The sequence below is a fragment of the Rhinatrema bivittatum genome, chromosome 7, assembly GCF_901001135.1.
Source record: "Rhinatrema bivittatum chromosome 7, aRhiBiv1.1, whole genome shotgun sequence".
NCBI classification, from domain to species: domain Eukaryota; kingdom Metazoa; phylum Chordata; class Amphibia; order Gymnophiona; family Rhinatrematidae; genus Rhinatrema; species Rhinatrema bivittatum.
Window position 1 is genome coordinate 220,033,121 of NC_042621.1, and position 23,863 is coordinate 220,056,983.

General features: G+C 41.2%; 1 protein-coding gene across 4 annotated transcripts in view; it reads left to right on the top strand.

The window, feature by feature from the left end:
* Nucleotides 1–6,113: 6,113 nt before the first annotated feature.
* Nucleotides 6,114–23,863, top strand: part of HECTD2 (HECT domain E3 ubiquitin protein ligase 2) — a 231,251-nt gene continuing 213,501 nt past the window's right edge. Inside the window, exons 1-2 of one of the 4 annotated variants that reach the window (XM_029609862.1) lie at nt 6,114–6,189; nt 6,787–7,030. In XM_029609862.1, the coding sequence (XP_029465722.1) occupies nt 6,812–7,030 (219 nt within the window). In that variant the 5' untranslated portion in view covers nt 6,114–6,189; nt 6,787–6,811. Of the gene's footprint in view, nt 6,203–6,512; nt 7,031–23,863 lie in introns of those variants that run through there. The other 3 variants (XM_029609861.1, XM_029609864.1, XM_029609863.1) reach the window with 3 other exon arrangements.

Genomic DNA, 23,863 nt, shown 5'->3' on the forward strand with positions numbered 1-23,863 from the left:
TGTATGGTGTATATGTTTTTATATGTTTTTATTTGTATTTCTATGTTTCTATACATGTTTTATTTTTGCTAGCCCCTGAAGCAGCTCAATGAGCGAAACTCTGCCTGAGTCGGGCTTTTATTATGTTCTGTGCTCAATAAAGATCTCCTGGTGTTCATTGATCCTGATTTTTCTTAAGTACCTTCCAGGTACACCTGGCCAGAACCTACATCACTAAACATTTATGCATATTTTGATGATTTAATGTAGCCAAAACTTAATGGCACCTGTTAGAATGTACTATAGTACGCTTACTCCAACATTACTTATGTGCCTACATGTAAACCGTTGCGATGGTATATATCTTAGTGACGGTATAGAAAAGACTTTAAATAAATAATAAATAAATAAATATACAGAAACATGGAAAACAACAAAGATCTAATTGGTCTAATTTCATTGCCGGAACAGTGCCATAGACCTCAGTTGATTTCTGGCTTTCCTCTTACTTCTTCACAACTAAGAATCTTCCATGCTTATTCTAGCCTTTTATGTGGCCTTCATTATTTATTTAAAATTACTTCTAGGCTAGCCTGCACCCTCCAAGGATCGGGGCGGGTTAGATAATGAACATACACAATTTAAATGACAGAAGGATAATGCCTACTAGGTTTCACTATTTTTTTTTTTTTTAAAGAAAACTTTTAGCAATGGGAGGTTCCAGGAATGGTCATATTGACTGAAGGTGTCTGTCCATCTCCAAAAGAGTGGGTCAGGTTGAGGTGCAGGGCTGGTGCTTCCATTAGGGAAACTAGACAGTCACCAACAGTGCCAAAATTTTGAAGGTGGCAAAATCTCACCAGCATAAGGCCCAGAGATGTGCTGTACCAGAACCAATCCCTCCATTGAAGGGAGCACTATGCAAGAGCCATTGCCACTGGTAGGAAGAAGTACTGTGCTGGACATAGTGCTATTTTAGCTGGACGGCAGTGGTGTGCAGCTGCTGGTGTGCTGCCGCAGCTGCACATCCCTTTGTATAGATTTTGTTTGTGTGCTTCTCCTATGGGAAGGAAAAGGAAGGCTAAGATCTTCATGGCATCTCCCTTTGTTTAGGACCTGATGGATCGCCATCTAACCTGGCAAATTGAGGAAGCCATAGAGGGCCGTGAAAGGGAGTTGTCTTTGATATCGGGGACCTCCCTAAGTCGTCCTGGCATGAATTCACCAGCTCTTCAACTGAGAGCAGTTAACACCATCCCTATATACCACAGTACAGAGTGGTGAGGTTTCCCTGTGCGAGCTAAGGAGTTCCACTTTCTAGTATAAGGGTCATGATCCTGTTTCTGATGTTTAACCTATTAATTTGCTGTCTTCAGTGAGTGGAATCTCCCCCTTTGCTGAGAATGCTTCCTTACCTAGTTTGTCATACTCTGAGGAGCCTATTGATCCCTCTAATATTAAGGACATTATTCTTCTAGACATCTGGCGGGTGGTAACTTGGGTCAATAAATCTCTATCTAATTTTATGTTACAACTGTGCAAAATTACCATGTTGTGAACTGCTCCCGATTGGAAGGAGTTTTTTCGGGGTTGAACAACAGCTAATGAAGAGAACTTCAATTTCATAATTTGTGGTGAAATTTAAAAAGAAGGGGTTGGTTTTAATGGGTGGGGGGAGTGTGTGTGGATGAGTGACCAATATGGGGTATGTTTTTAGATGTTAATATACTGCTGCTAATATGTGTGGTTCATTGATGTATATTAGGTTGAACATGTCTTTGCATTATTGTTATTATAAGTACTAATGGATGTAATTAATAAAATGACAATGATCTGTATGTATTGTATTAACAGTTGTAATTAAGGAACAGTGATAATAATAAACTGTTATAGTAGTACAGTAATATGTGAATGTTGAGAGAGAATTTATAAGGTTCCCTATATATGTGTGTTCTGACAAAATTACCAAGGACACTAGAGTTAAATTACATAATCATGATTTAGCACTGAAAGCTTTGGATGAGTCAATTACTAATGTGAAATCCCAACAGAGTGTGTTACAAATACAAGCTGCTACTACCACTACTACTACTACATATATTAAAGATAGTATAATACTTCATTCTCAGATAGAACATTTGGGAAAAAAGTTCAGGGGAAAAAACTTGACTTTAAAATTTTCCTTAGACAAGATTACTTTCTGCTTCTGAACTACTGAAAAAAAATATTTTGTAGGAATCCTTGGGATTTCTGAAAGTAAATTTCCTTCTCTTTCAAATATATATTGGCTCCCTATAGGTAATAGGGTAACCACTGTTGAAGGGGAAATGGACTCCCTAGTGGTAGAGAGTCCTAACCTTACTGATTTCCTTGAGTCTTCTACAGATAACATTCCTACTCGAGCTACCCTATTTGTCTTCTTTGCATTTGAGCAGGAAAAAAAATTATATTTTTGGAAAATTTTGTACTTTTAAAGATAGGTTGTTTTGTGGTCAGCACATTTGTTTTCCAGATGTTTCTAAAGTAACACAAGCCTGTCGGAAGCAATGCCTACAGTTAAATAGAATTATTGATTTGGGAGCCACGTTCTTTCTTAGAAATCCATGTAAATATCTGATTACCTTTCAAGGAAGGGGATTTGTGTTTACAGATCTTTTACACTTTGAAACATTTGTCAGGGATAAGACAACTGTTTAGAAGATTTGGGATAATAAAATTGTATTTCTACTCCAATACATATGATGTTATATATTATGTTTCTGATTTATTCCCCATATAATATGGACTGTAAGATTTATATTATTGAAATATTGAAGAGTTCTTCTCTTTTTTTTTTTTTGCCTTGCTTTTCTGTTCGATTATTTCATTTATTAATGAAATAATAAAAAAGTAATTACAAAAAAACCCCATGCACTGCTGCATATCTGGTGGAGAAAGAGGAACAGATTGCAGCCCTCTGGAGCAGTGTTTCCCAAACCATGTGCCATAACTGATCTGCAGGCGTGCTGCAAAAAGAACCAGGTATGAAAAGACAGCAGTGTTTTTCTCCCTTCCTGGCCTGCAGGATGTTGTCCTGCCAGCAGAGGGCATCTGAAAGCAGCATCTATCTGCTGCTGCTTTCCTCTCTCCACCCCCTGGCATAATCACCTTTCCTCTCTCCCATCCCCCTAGAATCATCACCTTCCCTTTCCTCTCCCTCCACCCCTTGGCATCACCTTCCCTCTTCCCTTGTGATACATTCAGCTTTTCCTCTCCTCTCCCTCTATATCCCTTGGCACATTCAGCTGTCCAGTCTCTCTTCTGTGTCCTGGAATTGGCAGAGTCTGTGAGCAGCACTTGCCTGCTGCTGCTTCTTCCTCCTCTGCTGGCTTCCCTCTGTAATAGGAACAGGAGGAACCAGAAGAGTGGCAAGCAGCAGCAGGTAATGGCTGCTGCTTGCCATTCAATTGGGGGGGGGGGGGCTGCCCCTCCCCCCCCCAATTGACAGGAGGATATCCTGCAGGCCAGGATGGAAATAAAATGTATAATGCAGCTGCACCTCAAATCCTCCGTTTAATGGCAAACTGCACCTCAGCCATGACTCACTGGTTGGGAAGTGCTGTTAGACCTCTGTCATATCTGCCCTCTAAGCTGAAGAGCCCTCACCTCTTTAACCTTTCCTCATAGGGGAATCATTTTATTCCCTTTATCATTTGGGTTGCCCTTCTCTGTATCTTTTCTAATTCTGCTATATATATATATTTTTTTTTTAGATGCAGTGGCAGCCTCAGTTTGTGTGGTCAACAGAAAAAGGAGGGGAAGTGTTGGTCCATGCAGCCAGCAGAAAGAACAATTCCATTGGCCAAACAAGCTCGAAGGAGGAGGCAGCTACCGCTGGCGGGTTCAGAGCTGGAGAAGAGACAGCATGAGTTGGCAATTGTCTGAAGAAGTGAGAGTGAACATAAGTGTGAGAGAATGAGAGGAGTGAGCATGAGTGATTAATAATGTGTATATGAGAGGGGAGAAAGTTTTATACAGGTGAATTTTCAATAAGATGCTTATAAAGTCATTTGCTTGCTGTTTGGCTGTCTTGGCCTTAATTCATATAATTCCAAAAATTTTAAGTTTTTAATAAATACAAATTTTAGTTTAATAAAACAACCAGTGTAAAAATTTTAATATGGCCACAGTGTTTAAAATCTCTTTCCCCAAATTAATTCTTCAAATGTTCAGAATGAATTCATTTTATGTATTCAACTATTATTAGGCAAGGGGTTCCAATGGGCACAGCAGCACCCAGATTTACTAGCTTCATAGTGGTGGGAGTAGGTAGATCAAAATACACTTCTTTAGGAAAGAAATAAACATCAGAAAATGAAAAATTGATATATGTTTTAACTGAAAAGCTTTCCTATTATTTTCAATGTATAACCATAAATACTTATACCAACAATCATAAGATGAAAAAAGAAAAAGATCTGTGCAAGTTTCATTGCCCCTAAACCTCTTTAAAAAAATCCACAATAAGCTCAGAAATATTCAGCAACAATTAATTTCTTGTAGTATGCATAGTAAAGTGTCTCATTACTTTTTACAACTTTTACATAGCGGCAAAATATTCCAGTAGTTTTTCATAAAAATTAAAAAAAAATACTGCTTCTGTCATTACTAAGTAAGAAAGGACTTGTGTGCTTGAAAAGTGATGTATGTCATCCTTGGAAAATTTCTAAATTGGTCCAATAAAAGGTGCTTTCAAAAAATCCATGGCTTAAGGAGAAAAGTTAAAGATTAATCTTAGTGTTGTAGAAATCCACTTCTTATCCCTTGGATAAACAGCATGATATCTATCTACCCCTTGGGCTATTGCCAGCTACTTGTGACCTGTATTGGCCATTGCTAGAAACAGGATAGTGGGCTTGATTGACCTTTTGGTCTGACCCAATATGGCAAATCTTATGTACTTGTTTAACCTTAGTGAAAGAAGTGTTGTTGCTGAGTTAGTTTACTTGAATACATGGAAATAAGTCAATAAAGAAAATATATAAACTGCTCAAGAAATCTATTTAGCCCATGAAAAGATATCAATTTTTTTTTTGGGGGGGGGGGGGGGCGGCTTTATTTCTGCTCAGTCTTAGCAAAGAGCTGGTAAAGGTTCATCTCCTCACTCTGGATAATGTAATGGGTTAAGAGCCAGTTCTGGATATATGGGTTGGAAGGGTTTTATGACACGAGTACAACTAGAACAAAAGGTTAACAAATAAAAACTATTGAAACCCAGAGAAGCTAAAGCAACATTCCAAAAATAGAATTAGACAAAAACAGGAACAAGAAGTACAAAAAAATCACCCAAAATATTGTGAAAGCTGCTATTATAAACTTTATTTGCCATTAGCCAGGAATGCTAGCCATAAATTATAAATAATCTACCAGCCCATCCACTACCATTAAAATAACTAAGGTGGTGTGTATATATTTACTTAACTTAGGCTTTGTTTTTATTAAAGGCGCATACACCCGCACTAAGGAATATACCCCATTATGTCGCTTCTCCCCCAAATTTTTAAAGTCATAAAATTCCCCAAAGCAATATTCACTGAACCTCTTCAGCCAGCAGCAAGATGATGATCTCTCAATGCTCCCAAAGGAAACACTAGCAAAGAACTTACCTAGTTCCCTCTTCTAATTTAATCAAAGGGCGCACACAAATAAGCAGTATAATTTTATGACTCAAAATGAGTTAAAAATCCTTGAATATGTCATTGAAAATGTATTTAAGATTATTTAACAGGGCGGAAGTTAAAATAAGACTAAAAGACTTGTCTACTCTGACCTTCTAACCCTTTACCGCCTAACAAAAACATGTCAATTTCTTTAAACCAGGAGGGAGCATCCACTGCCACTGGCCCAATGCGATTAACGCTGGGAAAATAACCAGAGCAAAGCTGTCAGATGCCTGCAGCCGCCTCCGCTTCCAGACCGCCGGTAATCTGCACTGCGCCTCCCTCTCCACTCCTGTACACACACCTACGCAATCAGCGCGGCTGCCAGCACCTCCTCACCCCGGATCCTTTCCTTCCACCCCCGCGCCAATGACGTCTGCGTTACGCGGCTCGCCAGTCACCCGGTCTCCAAGGTGGTTTCTAGGGTCGTCCTATAAACAACATGGCCGCCGCGGTTAGCTGCTGTCTCGTCGCTCCCCACCAACCAGAAAGCAGCGGCTTAGGCTGGCCGGTACATTTTAACGGTTCGTCCGTTCAGTTTTTAGCTTTACCAATGTTGTCCTTTTCACTATAAGTCAATTACATTTATTTTAGACCTGTATATGGATTGTAAATGCCGTATTCTTGGCTGCTTTTTTCCCCCCCCCCCTGCCAGCTACTTCTGGCTATAATTGCGCAGCTGTAGCTTTAGGGAACCGATTTTAAGGCGGACTACGGGGGGGCGGGCGGCCAAAGCAGCTGCAGGTTTTCTCCAGGCCTCCGCGTGTATTCGAGAGTCACGTGGCACAACCGGCTCCAATAGAGAAAGAGATGCATTTTTTTTTTGGTTGTATCCCTGTCTACTTCTCCCGCGCACGTGACATCACATCAGTCAAGTAAAAAAAAAAACCAAAAAACAAAACAGTAGACAAGCCCCCATTTGCCTGAGACGAGAGGCTCTGCGGGCGCTGGGTGAGATGTTGGAGCCCGCGGTGCTCGGGGCCGCCGCTCCTCGCTCGGTGGGGACAGCTCCGCTGGGGACCTGAGGGAAGCGAGCGCTCGGGGCGGTCGGTTTGGGGGGGAGCTCCCTTGGACGCTCTTCTAAGCCTGCCTTTTTCTCCTCGTTGAGGTGGAGGTTCCTGTCGTCGTAGAGCATGGCTCTCCAAACCACTCACGTAGCCGCTGCAGAACTTCTCGCCAGCCCCCAGAGAACTTTCCTGGGAGTCAAAATGAGCGAGGACCGTTTGCATTCACCGTCTGGGGAGGAGCAGGAAAGAGAGAGACTGCCGCCCATACTGTCTGCAGCCAGCGCACCGTCTGGGGTATGTCTGTCTTCTGCAGATGGGTTATATAGCAGGCTGACGTTAGCAAAGGTACATGAAAGATGGTGTGTGATCAGCGAGCAAGTTCTTTAACAAAAAACCCCCCAAAACGCTTATATTGTATCATATGGTAGAATCGTACAGTAAATGTACAACTTATTTTAAATAGAGGAGATGCTAGTGTGATGACAGACTTGTTTGGCGTGCGGCTCTGCATGCCAGATCTTGGGTTGTTTTTTCCCCACAGTAACGCTTCCCGTTTGGCAGCGGATTTGGAAATTATTTTCATCCAGTGATGTGTACAGCACTGTTTCATACTCATTGCTTTTTTTTTTTTCCAGTTTAATCTCCGTAATATGGTTCCTTCTATGGGTTGAAGGCTTTGTTGAAGAGGCTTCTCTTCTATACTTGTATTTCACATCCTGCTTGTAATAAAATATTCCACATGTTTTGCTTGATTAATTACTGTATTGATATGTTTTAAATTTTTTTTTTATTTCTAGAGGATATACAATTGGATTTAAAAACAATATACAGGGTTTGCTTTGAAGAATGGAGAACGTTTTAATGTCCAATTATTGATATGTTTATGAATATAAAAATGAATGGATAAAGAAATTCAAATTCTTTTAATATGGTCATTTTCCCCACCTGCTTTGCTATTACAAATCGTACTAATTCTCTAGCTTTATACTTGCTTTCCTACCACTAATCATCCTCTGTTCCAATTAACCTTATTCAGATACAGTTTTTGTTCTTACCACCTTGTGGCAGGCTGTTGCATATATTTTTCAACCTTTCTTTGGTGAAATAGTTTCTTCTTTTACAGTCACCCAAGTCAACCTTTCTTTGGCTTTATAATAAGCCCATTTGTTCAAAGACTTCTGCTCTGATGAAAAATGTACATTTTATACCCTTGACGTATTTGAATGTTTATCTTATTTTTCTCTGTCTCTTCTTTTTAGTTGTCTAGGTAATTAATGTCCCTAGAGCTTGTGGTGGAAATCTTGTGCAGTTTATATACACATCTTCCTGACTGGACTTCTTTTTTTTTTTTTTTACAGTTTCATTTTACATTTAATGTTTTTGAAAGGTGTCCAACCGATAATATAGGTAAACAAACCGGAAACCGATCCAATATTGCAAGTAGTGACCAAACGAAGAAGAAGATCGGTAAACACCAAGGAGTTTATTAATATATTTCGTTATAAAAGCCCGACTCAGGCCGAGTTTCGCTATATTTCGAGCTGCTTCAGGGGCTACATCGAAACAAATGAAACAAATATGCAAACATGTATAAACATATATAAACACATATAAAACCATGCATAACATAATAAAAACATTTATGTAAACATTATTGAATAATATGTTTTAAAGTTTTTTTTATTATGTCATGCACGGTTTTATATGTGTTTGTTTGCATATTTGTTTCATTTGTTTCAATGTAGCCCCTGAAGCAGCTCGAAATAGAGCGAAACTCGGCCTGAGTCGGGCTTTTTATAACAAAATATATTAATAAACTCCTTGGTATTTACCGATCTTCTTCGTTTGGTCGCTACTTGCAATATTGGATCAGTTTCCGGTTTGTTTCTTTGGACCAACCGATAGTATAGGAATCAATATTAGAAACCAAAGACAGTATATGAAAAGGTAAATCCTTCTCCGTTCCTGTATAATCTTTGGCCACTCTGAGATTGCTAGTTATGATGCCATTTAGTACCCAACTGTGGTGGTATTTTTTATGATGTGAACACTTGTCCACTAGGAACTGTATTGAAACTAAAAGAGATTGGTACAGTTGTATAACATTTCAGTCCCCTACAGATGTCACTTTCACTTAATTGTTTCACCCTTACTGCTGACTCTAAGTCATTTGTATCCTTGTTTCCTTGATTGTAACATGTAACTTAGCTGATGGTTCTTCTGTTACTTTCGCTATCTTGTTATACACCTTAAAAAGGGTCTCAACCCTCATAAAGATGTGCTGTAAATCTCAAATTTAAATTAAATTATTGCCTCCTTTTTTTCTGTTGGTTATATTTGTGTATATGCTACTGGCCTTTCCTTTTGCCTTGTTGCACACTGTTTGGTAATTTTGTAGTCCTCTACCAGGATCACTTAAGATCCCCTCTTCAATTTGGTTGTTTGTATCTCATGTCCATGTCCCTCCTCATATACTGCTCTACTCCTGCATCCCAAAGTTGCAACTGCATATCTTTTGCATTACATTTTTGTTAAAACACTTAGTATCCACAGGCTTTCTTAAATTTCTCCTTGGTTTTTCCCACATCCTCTGATATAACTGAAAATGCATATTTTCCCTTGGAGGTCTTCCATAATATTGCTTTCAAAGTGACCCTAGGGCTGATGCCCCTTTGTTCGCTGCTGGTCATACTCCTCTACGCATAGCAAACTCATTTTATCATCATCCCCTGTTGTTGCTTGTCACTTAGCTACTTTCAAGCCCAGTTTACCACTTTATGATCACTTTCAAGAAAGGTGGAAGGAAGGCCAAAAGATTGCTGGTATGGTTAAAAGGTGAGGTGAAAGATGCTGTTTAGCCAAAAGATCCTCCCTTAAAAATTGGAAGAAGGATCCAGCTGAAGAAAATAGGAAAAAGAATAAGCATTGGCAAGTTAAATGTAAAATATTGATAAGACAGGCTAAAAGAGAATTTGAAAAGAAGTTGGCCATAGAGGTAAAAGCTCCTCAAAAATTTATAAAATATATTTGAAGCAGGAAGCCTGCGAGGGAGTCTGTTGGACCATTAGATGATCAACACAGTTAGATGATGGAACACAGTCAACATGAATTTACCCAAGGGAAGTCTTGCCTAACAAATCTGCTTCATTTTTTTGAAGGGGTTAATAAACATGTGGATAAAGGTGAACCGGTAGATGTAGTGAATTTGGATTTTCAGAAGGTGTTTGACAAAGTCCCTCATGAGAGGCTTCTAAGAAAACTAAAAAGTAATGGGATAGGAGGCGATTACAAACTGGTTAAAAAACAGGAAACAGAGAGTAGACTTAAATGGTCAATTTTCTCAGTGGAAAAGGGTAAACAGTGGAGTGCCTCAGGGATCTGTACTTGGACCGGTGCTTTTCAATATATATATATATAAATGATCTAGAAAGGAATACGATGAGTGAGGTTATCACATTTGCGGATGATACAAAATTATTCAGAGTAGTTAAATCACAAGCAGATTGTGATACATTACAGGAGGACCTTGCAAGACTGGAAGATTGGGCATCCAAATGGCAGATGAAATTTAATGTGGACAAGTGCAAGGTGTTGCATATAGGGAAAAATAACCCTTGCGGTAGTTACACGATGTTAGGTTCCATATTAGGAGCTACCACCCAGGAAAAAGATCTAGGCATCATAGTGGATAACACTTTAAAATCGTCTGCTCAGTGAGCTGCAGAAGTCAAAAAAGCAAACAAAATGTTAGGAATTATTAGGAAGGGAATGGTTAATAAAACGGAAAATATCATAATGCCTCTATATTGCTTCATGGTGAGACCTTACCTGGAATACTGTGTACAATTCTGGTCGCCGCATCTCAAAAAAGATATAGTTGCGATGGAGAAGGTACAGAGAAGGGCAACCAACATGATAAAGGGGATGGAACAGCTCCCCTATGAGGAAAGGCTGAAGAGGTTAGGGCCGTTCAGCTTGGAGAAGAGACGGCTGAGGGGAGATATGATAGCGGTCTTTAAGATCATGAGAGGTCTTGAACGAGTAGATGTGAATCTGTTATTTACACTTTCGAATAATAGAAGGACTAGGGGGCATTCCATGAAGTTAGCAAGTAGCACATTTAAGACTAATCGGAGAAAATTCTTTTTCACTCAACGCACAATAAAGCTCTGGAATTTGTTGCCAGAGGATGTGGTTAGTGCAGTTAGTGTAGCTGGGTTCAAAAAAGGTTTGGATAAGTTCTTGGAGGAGAAGTCCATTAACGGCTATTAATCAAATTTACTTAGGGAGTAGCCACTGCTATTAATTGCATCAGTAGCATGGGATCTTCTTAGTTTTGGGGTAATTGCCAGGTTCTTGGGGCCTGATTTGGCCTCTGTTGGAAACAGGATGCTGGACTTGAGGGACCCTTGGTCTGACCCAGCATGGCAATTTCTTATGTTCTTAAGGTGTTAAAGGGGCATTTAAGGAATATAATGCCATCTTGGAAAGACTAAATGAATTCTTTGCTTCGGCTTTTACCGAAGAAGATGTTGGGGAGATACCCATTCCAGAGACTGTTTTCAAGGGTGACATTCAGATGAACTGACCCAAATCATGGTGAACCTGGAAGATGTAGTAGGCTAGAATGACAAACTGAAGATTAGCAAATCACCTGGACTGGATGGTAAACATCCCAGGATTCTGAAAGAAATCAAAGATGAAATTTCAGACCTATTGCAAGTAATTTGCAAGCTATCATTAAAATCATCCGTTGTACTTGAAGACTGGAAGGTGGTCAAAGAATTTTGAAACAATCCCAAAGCATTATTTCACCTGGTGTACAATCTTACTTGTGATCACAATAACAACAGATCTTTTCCTGAATCCCTTTCTGCCGACACTTTTTTGAAGTTCTTCTTTCTAAAGCTAGAGAATCTGAGTTTAATTTTTAATGATGTTACACCTTGGTTTCAAGACACTATCCCCACTTGTCCCCCCTATCTGGATGACATGAGGCCATCTCCTCTGTTGAAATTTCTAATACTGTTTCTCAAATGAATAATGTAAATTGTCCTATGACTAATGTGCCCATTTCGGTATTTAAAGCCATCAAATACATTCCTGTCTCATCTCTATCTTACATTGTGAACAAGTCTCTGAACCCTGGATCTGTTCTGTTAAGCTTTTGCTCCTAAGAAGGAGGAGTTAGCAATCTGTTATGGAACGGCTCCTGTGGAAGGAGGAGTTAGCAAATTGATATGCTCAGCTCCTAAGGAGGGAGTAGTTAACAATCCATTAAGATATAGACTGCGGAGTTGCAATCTGTTATGAATCTGTTGCTGAAGTCTCCTGATGGAGAAGGAGTAGCAATCTGTTTCCAGCAGAGTGCTTGGATAGGGCATTCAGCTGTAGAGGAATGTAGACAGGTGGATACTTGAGCTGATGGCAGATGACTGCGCCCCCTGGAGGATATCCTGACAGGGACCACCAGCTAGGCTTGGGTATGGAGACAGACACATATAATTCTTTTATTAGACAGGTTAGTAGAACCACCAGAGGTGGCAGTAGTGCGCTGACATGCCCGGCAGGGCTGAAGTCCCTCAGGTACTGGAACAGCGATCCCAGGGTTACTGAGCTGTAGAGAAACTATAGATAGTGAGTAGATAGGGTATGCTGTGTTCATAGCCAGAACTGGATGACAAACTCACATAAGGTCTTTAAGGAAGCTCAGTAGCTGGAAAGGGTTAGGCCCTCGATGAGCGAGTACCTGGTTCCAGGGAAAGCTCTGAGAGAGCAAAGGTAACTCACAATGGTTTGTATCTGCGATAGCTTCCAGGCAGTAGATAATCTTCAGAGTGTTCAGGAACATGGGCCCTTGAGCGAGTACTGGTTCCTATCTGCAATCTGAAATAAAGAAAAGAGAGCAAGGTCCTCGAGGAGCGGGTACCCCTGGTAAGTCTGAGGAGGCAGAGTAGCTTGGGAGTAAAGCCAAAGCAATCCCCTTGCTAACTCGATTTGTTAGCGAATACTGACACCTTTTATATTGGAAGCGGATGATGTCATTTCAGGGGGACGCCACCGAGGTTCGCGCCCATGCTGGTACATCATTCGGAGCGTGCGCCTTACGTCATCAGGCAACATGGCGGATCCGCAGCGTTGTGCCGGTCTGGGGATGCCAGAGGGAGATGGCAAGAAGACACAGAGGCAGCTAGCCGTCCATCAGACCCGGAGGGAGTCGCCACAGAGGTAAAGAGGGCGGAGTGAGGGCGTCGAGCAGTGACGGATGCAACATGTTCCCATCAGTTTAAAGAAAGCATTAGTTAAGCCCTTACTGAAAAAGCCTCACCTAGACGTTGCTGAAGCGGTTAACTATCGACCTATCTCCTCTCTGCCCTTTGTAGCAAAGATTATCGAATGTGTAGTCTTACAACAATTTACCGACATTCTAGAAGACAATGAAATTCTAAACTCTCATCAGTTCGGTTTTTGGCGTGCAATGAGCACTGAATTACTTCTAATCTCCCTTATTGACACAATTAAACGTGGTCTCGACAGTGGTCACCAATATCTTCTGGTGTCTCTGGACATATCATTAGCCTTCAATACGGTCGATCCATGAGATTTTGCTTTTCTGCCTTTGCGATTGTGGCATTGCTGGTCCTGTTCTATAGTGGTTTTCCGACTATCTAAAAGACCGTACACAGTCATTCAAATTTAATCATCAGCAATCTGAAGTTCAATACTTAAAATCAGGCGTTCTACAAGGCTCTGCCTTATCCACCATGCTTTTCAATGTCTTCCTTGCCCCCATCATTAAATTGTTGGCTAGCATAACTGATGGATTTAAAATTTACGCTGACGACATCCAGTTTATTATCAAAGTACAAATTCCCTGGCAAAATACTTTAGATCATCTTCAGATCTGTTTGTCAGCTATAAAAAAAAAATGGTTGCACTAGAACAAATTATCACTTAATACTGACAAAACAGAATTCCTGTTGCTACATTGACCTCACTCTGTTCATCGAAATGACACAATTATTCTTGACAATTTGACTTTTCCACTGAACAATCCCATTAAAAGCCTTGGCGTGTTTCTTGATGCAACTCTATCATTTCAGTCTCAAATTAAATCCATTATTAAAACCGGTTTTTATAAATTACGTTTAATTGCTGGATTACGCCAGTTGTTTCATAATTCCGATTTTCATATTGTACGTGCTCTTATTTTTCCTCTTGTAGACTACTGTAATTGTCTACTACTAGGCTTACCTAAGATTTCTCTTAAACCCCTACAACTATTATTAAATTCAGCTGCCAGACTTGTATCAAATGCAAAACGCTTCGATCAGATCACACCTATTCTAAATAGCCTGAAATGGTGACAGATTCTTGAACGCATTTGATATAAAATTGCTATGACCACCTTTAAATTGCTGAGTCCTGACTCTCCTTCCTGGTCCAATGCTCTTTTAAGGATCTATAAGCCAACTCAGGACTTAAGATCATCTCAACGTGGATTATTAGAAATTCCTTCCATTCGTCTTGCCTGCCTGACTTCAACCAGAGAAACCTCATTTTGAGTAGCTGCTCCTTCTTTATGGAACTCTTTACCATATGATCTCCGTATTCTAGATAACTTAAAAAAAAATTCAGATCTCAACCGAAGCTCTTCCTTTTACAGCAGGCCTTTGGTTAGCCTGAGTTGACAGTAGCTTGTTAAGGTGACGTTTGTCTATATGACAGTTCTGAAGAACTCTCCATTGTACCATGCTTATGTTTATCTTGTGCTATTGTTGGTTGATCTTTATTTTTATGTCTTTTTATTGTGTATGTTTTGTCATTAATTTTAATTTTATGTATGTTTTACTGTAAATCACTTAGACCTATTTTGTGTTAAGTGATTAATAAATTTTAATAAATACAAATACCCCAATATATAAAAAGGGCTCCAGAGGTGATCCGGAAAATTATAGATCAATCAGCCTGAATTCAATGCCGGAAAAATTGTGAAAACTATTATAAAGTATAAAATCATAGAACATATAGATAGACATGAGTTAATGGGACTAGCCAGCATGGATTTACCCAAAGGAAGTCTTGCCTCACAAATCTACTTTTTTTTTTTAAGGAGTGAATAAGTATGTGGATAAAGGTGAACGGGTAGATGTGTGGTGTATTTGGATTTTCAGAATGTGATTGACAAAGTCCCACAGGAGAATCTTCTAAAAAAAACCCTAAAAAGTCATGGGATAGGAGGCGATATCTTTTTGTGGATTGCAAACTGGTTAAAAGACAGGATACAGACAGTAGGAGTAAATGGTCTGTTTTCACAGTGGAAAAAGATAAACAGTGGAGTGCCTTAGAGATCTATACGTGGACTGATGCTTTTTAATATAGTTATAAATTATCTGGGAAAGAATACGATGAATGAGGTGATCAAATTTGCAGAAGTCACAAAATTATTCAGAGTAGTTAAATCATGAGCGGATTGTGATAAATTGCAGGAGGACCTTCTGAAGCTGGAAGTTTGGGTGTCCATATGGCAGTGACATTTAATGTGGAGAAGTGTAAAGTGATGCATATTCGAAAAGGTAACCCATGCTGTAGTTACACAATATTAGGTTCCATTTTAGGAGTTACCACCCAGGAAAAAGAACTGGGCGTAATAGTTGATGTTACATTGAAATCGTCAGCTCAGGGTGCTGTGGTGATCAAAAAAGCAAACAATGTTAGGAATTATTAGGAAGGGAATGGCAAATAAAATGTAGGATGTCATAATGTCTCTGTATTGCTCAATGGTTAGACTGCACCTTGAATAGTCTGTGCAATTTTGGTTGCCGCATCTCAAAAAAATATATAGTTGCACTGGAGAAAGTGCAGAGAAGGGTGACAAAATGATAAAGCCGTGGAATGGTTCTCCTGTGAGGAAAGGCTGAAGAGGTTAGGGCTGTTCAGCTTGGAGAAGAGAATGGCTGAGGTGGGATAAGATAGAGGTCTACAAAATTATGAAAGGACTTGACCGAGTAAATGTGTAATGGTTATTTACCCTTTTGGATAATACAAGGACTAGAAGGCACTCCATGAAGTTAACACATTTAAAGGAAATCAGAGAAAATTATTTTTCACTCAATGCACATTTAATCTCTGGAATTCATTGCCAGAGGGTGTGGTTAAGCAGCTTGTGTAGCTGGGTTTAAAAAAGAGTTGGATGAGTTCCTGGAGGAGAAGTTCATAAACTGTTATTAATCAATAGAGAATTACCACTGATTGCTGCCAGCATTAGTAGCATGGGATTTATTTAATGTTTGGGCACTTGCCAGGTACTTGTGACTTGGATTGGCCTCTGTTGGAGACAGGATACTGGGCTTGATGGACTCTTGGTCTGAACCAGTATGACATATCTTATGTAGATAGAAACAGAGAAATGACAGCAGAAAAGGACCAAATGATCCACCCAGTCTGCCCAGCAAGCTTATGCCAGTATCTGCTGCACTGTGCAGGTTACCCTTGTGCTTATCAATTTTTGACAGACCGTAAAAATCAGGGCGTTCAGATGCTCTTTAAATCCAATTTGCATTAACCCTTTCTGGAAGCAGAGAGCAATGATGGAGCTGCATCAAAAGTATCAGGCTTAGTGATTAAGGGTAGTAAATGCCTCATTAGGAAGTTACCCCCATGTTTATTTGTTCCCCAATCCATAAAAATCGGGGCCCTTATTGGTGGCTGTCTGAATCCAATTCCCCTTTTCCCACTGCCGTTGAAGCAGAGAGCAATGATGGAGTTGCATTAACAATATCAAGTCTTATTTGTTAAGGGTAGCAACTGTCACACCAGCAAGTTACCCTCAGTTACCCCCATGCACTCTTTTCATTATTTCCAACCTCTAGCCCAAGGATCCACAGTGTTTATCCTGTGCCCCTTTGAATTCCTTCACTGTTTTCGTCTTCACCACTTCTCTGGAAGGGCATTCCAGGCATTCTCCACCCTCTCCATGAAGAAATATTTCCTGACATTGGTTCTGAGTCATCCTCCCTGGAGTTTCATTTCATGATCTCTAGTTCTTTTGATTTCTTTCCAACAGGAAAGGTTTGATGATTGTGCATCATTAAAACCTTTCAGGTATCTGAAGGTCTGCATCATATATCCTCTCCTCTCTTCCAGGGTATACATATTCAGATACTTCAGTCTCTCCTCATAAGTCTTCCAGTGCTGATCCTTCACCATTTTGGTCGCTCTTCTTTGGACTGCCTCTATCCTGTTTCTATCCTTTTTGAGATACGGGCACCAGTACTGAATGCAGTACTCCAGCTGAGGCCTCACCAAGGACCTGTACAAGGGCATTATCACCTCCTTTTTTTGTTACTGATTATTCCTTTCACTATGTAGCCCAGCATTCTTCTGGCTTTAGCTATCGCCTTGTCACATTGCTTTGCCGCCTTCAGATCATCAGACACTATCACACCAAGATCCCTCTCCCTGACTGTGAGCATTTGTCTTTCACCACCCATCACATACAACTCCTTTGGATTGCCGCACCCCAGATACATGACTCTGCACTTCTTGACATTGAATCCAGGCTGCCAAATCTTCGACCACTTTTCAAGCTTTCTTAAATCACTTTTCATTCTCTCTACTCCTTCAAGTGTGTCCACTCTGTTGCAGATCTTAGTATCATTCGCAAATAGACAAACTTTACCTTCTATCCCTTCTGCCAGGTCGCTCACAAAGATATTGAACAGAACCGGTCCCAAAAATGATCCCTGTGGCACTGTACTTAATACCATTCTTTCTTCAGAGTAGGTTCCATTTACCATTACATGCTGTCTCCTGTCAGTCAACCAGTTTGCAATCCACGCTACTACCTTGGCACCCACTCCCAAGCTTCTCATTTTGTTCATGAGTCTTCTATGTAGGACCATATCAGAAGCTTTACTAAAATCCAAGTAAATCACATCCAGGGTTCTTCCCTGATCCAATTCTCTAGTCACCTAATCAAAAAAATCAAACATATTTGTCTGACAGTACCTTGCCCTGGTGAATCCATGCTGCCTCAGGTTGAGCAACCCCCACTGGATTGTAGATAGTTCATGATCCTTTCCTTCAATAGAGTCTCCATTAATTTTCCTTTCACCGAGGTGAGGTTAACTGGCCTGTAGTTTCCAGCCTCCTCTCTACTCCCACTTTTGTGAAGCAGGACCACCACCTCTCTTCTCCAGTCTTGTGGCGCAATTCCCGTTACCAGGGAGTTCTTATGTTCAAGCAGCCCAATTTAACAGTATGTAGAACAGTGATTTTCAAGAGGAGTGTTGCGAGGCCAGCAAGAGGCTGCTCTTTCCTCATCGGCCTGAGTTTGAGTTGGTTGATTTCTCTGCTTTCAGGCCTGACTGAAGGCTACTCTTGTTTCCTTGTCCTCTTTCTGGCCCAGTGGGAGGTTGTTTCCTCCTTCACTAGATTTATCTATTTATTTATTTATAAACTTTTCTATGCCGTCGCTAAGTTATATACCATCGCAACGGTTTACAAATAGGCACATAGACTAAGGTAAGTAAATGTAGGATATCGTACATTCTAACAGGTGCCAATAAAGTTTGATTACAATTTCATAAATAAAATCATTATTTGAATAATGTTGGTCAAGTCCAGGTATATTATTGAGTTACTATCTCTTTGAGAGATTACTTTTTAAATGTAGGATTGAGTAAATTCATTCTCATCTGCATTACCCTGTACTTTCATTCTCTACCCTCCACACTCTTTAGTGAAGGCTTTTTTAAAGAGCCATGTTTTTAAATTTTTCTTAAGTTTTGAGATTATTCTGTAATCTGAGTTCAGGGGGCATCGTGTTCCATAGTATGGGCCCAGCCAATGATAAAGCCCTTTCTCTCACTTGGGTTAATTTTGCTGACTTTACTGAAGGGATTGTTAATAGTGCTTTGTTTGCTAAGCGGAGGTTTTTTTTGTGGAACGTGTACTCGTAAGGCTGTATTTAGCCAGTCTGCTTCTTTATCATATATTAGTTTGTGTATGGTGCATAAGGCCTTGTATTTTATCCTGTATTCGATGGGTAACCAATGTAAGTCTGCTAGAGTTTCAGTTATATGGTCCCTCCTCTTTTTTCCCGTCAGTATTCTGGCTGCAGTATTTTGAAGTATCTGGAGTGGTCTTATCGATGTGCTTGGGAGTCCTAGTAAGAGTGCATTGCAGTAGTCAGTGCTGGAAAAGATAAGTGTTTGCAATACTGTTCTGAAGTGGGCGGGTTTGACCATAAGTTTTGCATAGCCTTCTCTTACTTTTATAGATATGTGTTGCTTCAGGTTGATTTCTGGGTCCATTATTACTCCCAGATTCCTTACTTTTTCGGCTAGCTCAATTTTTTGGTTATTTCTTAGGGTTATCGGTGTTTGAATGATTTCAGTATGTTTTCTCTCAAGATGAAGGAATTCAGTTTTGTCAATGTTGATAACCAGTTCCATTTGGTTTAGTAGTTGCTAGACTTAATGTTTTTTCAATTGTGTCATCTATTGGTAGAATTAATTGAATGTCGTCTGCGTAAATGTAATGTATTATCCCTAGGCCTGCCAGCAGATGACATAAGGGTAGCATATATATGTTAAAGAGGGTAGCAGACAGCGCTGAATCCTGAGGTACTCCTGTTTCAAGTTTAAATTTTTCAGATAATGTGTTTTTTATCTGGACTTTATCAGAGCAAAACATTGCCATTTCCTGCTGTTCTTGGCCTGCAACTTTACCTTCCCCCACTGGGCTTGGAAGTGATGGTGCTGATGCTTTCTTCATTCTGTGGGTCCCAGAAGTGAGAGAGATAGCAGGAGCACAAGGGAAAGAGGCACATCTTCTACACACCTAGATCCACTGTCGACTTCTGCTGTCATCGTTTCCTCCTCTTCTCCGTGGTACTTCTTGTCCTCATCTACTGCTGGTAAGAAGGGAGGAAGATTATGGATTGGACTGTAGGCTTTCCTGCTGGCTGAGAACCGGGGGGGGGGGGGGAGAAGTGTGTGTGGAGAAATGTGGGTGCTTCTAGGCAGGGAGGTGTGGGGGACAAAGGGGATCAGGATTTTGTGCAAAGAGAAAAATGGGGTGGGGAAGAAGGAGATGGGGTGTAGGTGCTGTTAGGGAGTGTGGTAGGGAAGAGGGTATGTGGATACTGATAGACAAGGAAGATTGCAAAAAAGAAGAGGTCAGAGTGCTACTAGGCAGGGAGATGTGGAGAAATAGGGATCAGGAGTCTACTGGGCAGGAATGGGTGGGGGAAAGGTGGTTGTGGATGCTGGGCAGAGAGGTGGAGGAGACAGGTAGTTTGGTGGTTGCTGAGCAGGAAGAGGTAAAAACGGGGGGTTGGGATAGCTGGGCAGCGAGGGGGCACGGAGAGGAAGGGAGCAGGGGGGAGAGGGTGGTCAGGAATGCTGGGCAGGGATGCGAGTGTGAGGGGATGATTGAAAGTGAAAATGGGAGAAGTGAGGCATGGAGGGTGATAGGTGCAAGAATCATGTTAGTTTTGGGAATGTATATTCTATCTTTGTATTTTGCATAGTGTAGGAGGAAATGTATTTCTGTTTCTAGTTTTACAGTATTGCACTGCATGCAAAGTGACTTCTTGGGGTTTCCATTCCAGTTTTTGTCTCCACATTTGTAATTTGTGCTCTAATATTCTGTATTTGGTGAAGATTAGTTCTGTGTATGTGACCGAGGAGTGGTATTTTACTAGCACATAGGCATTTATTTATTTATTTATTCATTTTTATATACCGATGTTCCTGTAAAGAATACATATCGCACCGGTTTACAAGGAACTGAACAGTCGCCTCCAGGGCGGAAATACATTAAAACAGTCGCCTCAAGGCAGAATACATTAACACAAGTATACAGGAAAACTATTAAAGAGAACTTTCATAAACTCAATTAAATGTAACTGGGAACCATAAATCAGGAACATATGTACAGAGGTAGGTATATCGTCTGTCGCTTCACCAGATTTTAGCTCTCAGGGAAAGCTTGAGTGAATAGCCAAGTCTTTAGCTTCTTTTTGAATGTCGGAAGGCATGGTTCTTGGCGGAGGTCCGGTGGGAGCAGGTTCCAAAGATGGGGACCTGCAGGGGACAGAGCTCGTTTCCTCAATGAGGTTTTTGTTGGCTGGGTGTGAAGCATGTTCTGGTATGCACTTCTGATTGGTCTATTGGAGATGTGTTGCTGTAGTTGGAAGGATAGGTTGAGGGGGGAGATGTTGTGAAGAGCCTTGTGAATCATCAAGAGGGATTTAAATTGTATCCTAAATTTTATAGGCAGCCAGTGAAGATTTTGGAGGATAGGGGTGATGTGATCCCATATTTTGGTGTTAGTGAGAATTCTGGCCGTCGCGTTCTGGACCATCTGAAGTGGTTTGATGGTGTTGGCTGGCAGGCCCAGGAGGAGTGAGTTGCAATAGTCCAGTTTAGGGAGGATGATAGATTGTAGTACGAAGTGGAAGTCTCGGAAGTGTAGAAGAGGTTTTAATTTTTTTAAGACTTGCAATTTGAAGAAGCAGTCTTTGGTAGTATTGTTTATGAACTTGGTGAAGTTGAGTTGGTTGTCCAGAAGTACACCAAGATCTCTTACTTGTGGCATGTGGTCGATTGATGTGAAGGAGAGTTGGGTGGAACTAGTTGGGTTGAATAGAGAGCACTTGTCTGGAGCTATTATGAGGATTTCAGTTTTGCTAGTATTTAGCACGAGGTTGAGGCTTGTTAGCATGTTTTTGATTGCCGAAAGGCAGCTGTTCCAGTAAGACCACGTTTTGTGGAGGGATTCCATTATCGGGATGAGGATCTGAATGTCATCCGCGTATAGGAAGTGTGTTAGCTTGAGGTTAGATAGTAGATGGCAGAGTGGAAGGCGATAAATATTGAATAGTGTAGGTGAAAGGGATGATCCTTGAGGTACCCCCAGCTTTGATCTGATAGGGAGTGATTCTTTGTTGTTAATCCTAACCTTGTATTGCCTGTTTTCAAGGAAAGATTTGAACCAGTTGAGCGCTGAACCTGTTATACCAATATCTGCTAGACGCTGAATGAGGCAGGAATGGTTCACAGTGTCGAACGCTGAGGAGAGGTCCAGTAAGACGAGAAGGAAAGGTTGACCATTTTCCAGGTTGATGAGGATGTTATCAGAAAGCGAGGCTAGTAGAGATTCAGTGTTCAGTGACTTTCGAAATCCGAATTGATTGGAGGTTAGAATGTCATTCTCTTCTAGGAATTCGGATAGTTGTCTGTTTACTACCTTCTCCATGATTTTTGCAATTGGCAATTGGTCTGAAGTTAGCTGGGTGGAAGGTTAGGTTAGGTTTTTTTAAGGAGAGGCTTGAGAATAGCAAGCTTGAGTTGGTCAGGGACTTGACCTTGGGAGAGCGAGCAGTTTATGATGTCTGCTATCGGTTTAGCGATGATGTTAGGAATGGAGAACAGTAGATTGGATGGGATGTGGTCAAGTGGGTGGGACGAGGGCGTCATCTTCCTAAGGATGTTTTCAATTTCTAAGGCGGACGTCTGCTCAAGGGAAGCCATCGAAGCTGTAGTTGCTTTGTATTGCATGTGGGTTGGGTGAGAGTGTTGTGTGCTGGTGGTGGGAGGGTAGTTCGGTTGAGGAGAGGGCCCCTTGAGAGGAGCGAGGAGGGTGTCTATTTTTTTCTCAAAGTAGACCGCCAGTTCGTTGGCTTTGTTGGATGCTTGTGCGTCTGGTATAAGAGGGGAAGTTGGTTTAGTGAGGGCTGACACATAGGAAAACAGAGCTCTAGAGTCGAAGATAAAGTGGTGGATCTTTTTTGAGAAGAATTCTTTCTTGGTTATATTGATGATGTTTCTGTAAGAGTTTAGGCAAGATTTATAAGCCAAGAGGGTAATAGTGGACGGGTTTTTTCACCACCTGTGTTCTTACATCTGAGCTCTTGTTTGAGCGACTTCAACTCCGGTGTGAACCAGGGTTTCCTGTTGTCCTTTTCAGGATGGAGCAATTTCGTGGTCATGGGGCATACTTGATCAGCCACCCTATTGGTGATGTTGATCCATGAGGTAGTGGCAGTGTTGACGTCTGAGAGGTTTAGTTGAGCTAGTTCTTTGGATAAATGAGAGCTGAGGATTTCTCCAGTACAAGGTTTTCTGATGGCGACTGAGGTTGCATGTGTAGTTTGTGGAGGGTGTTCCATGATCTCTAGAGCCGTGGAGATGATTCGGTGGTCCGTCCAAGGGACCTGTAGGCATGATGGATTGTTAACGGACGATATTCCTTCATTTACGAAAATGAGGTCTAACGTGTGACCTGCCTTGTGGGTGGGTTCGTTGACAATTTGCCTGAACCCCATGTGGCCGAGGGAGGAGAGTAGGGTTTCGCAGTTGGTGGAGCGAGGTAGGACGTCCACGTGCAGGTTGAAGTCTCCCATGAGGATCACTGGTTTTCCTGCATTAAAATGTTTGGCGGCTAGTTCAGTGATGGGGGATGGGTCTGCCTCGAGAATTCCTGGGGGAGTGTAAATCAATCCGATTAGAAGGTATTTTGATTTGAAGAGGGCAAATTCGAGGTTAGCTGTTGTAATTGTGGCTTGAAGGGTCAGGCCTAATCCTTTTTTGGCGGCTAGGAGCAGCCCTCCTCCTCTTTTTTTGATCCTGGGAATAGAGAGTAGGTCATAAGCCTGGGTAGGTAGCTGATTTAGAAGTACTGTATCTGTAGTTTTTAACCAGGTTTCTGTGATAGCACAGATGTCTGGTTTAGTATTGTTTAGGAGGTCGTTGAGGATGTGTGATTTTTTAGAGATGGACTGAGCATTGAATAAAGTCAGTGAGAAAAGTGCCAGGCCTAGTAGTTGTGTGCAAGGCGTTATAGAGATGGGGATGATCCTCTGTTGTCGGTTGCGTGAATGTGGGTAGGGCTTAGGGAGTCTCCTCAGACGGTTGTAGAAGATAGGAATGTTGAAGGAACGCATGGTGGCTACTGGAACTACGGGCAGTGCTGGTAGATCGAGTGGGGCTGGAAAGGGAGGAACCTGTGGCTATGATAGCTGGTGGAGCCCTGAGGCTTCTCAGAATGCTTGAACCACCAGGATGTGGTAGAAGAGGGCAGAATAAGCAATAATGGAGGCGAAGCAAATGTTGAGCCATACTAGAGGCCGAGTCTCCACTTGGGGCTGCATGAAGGGGCGTGTAGCAC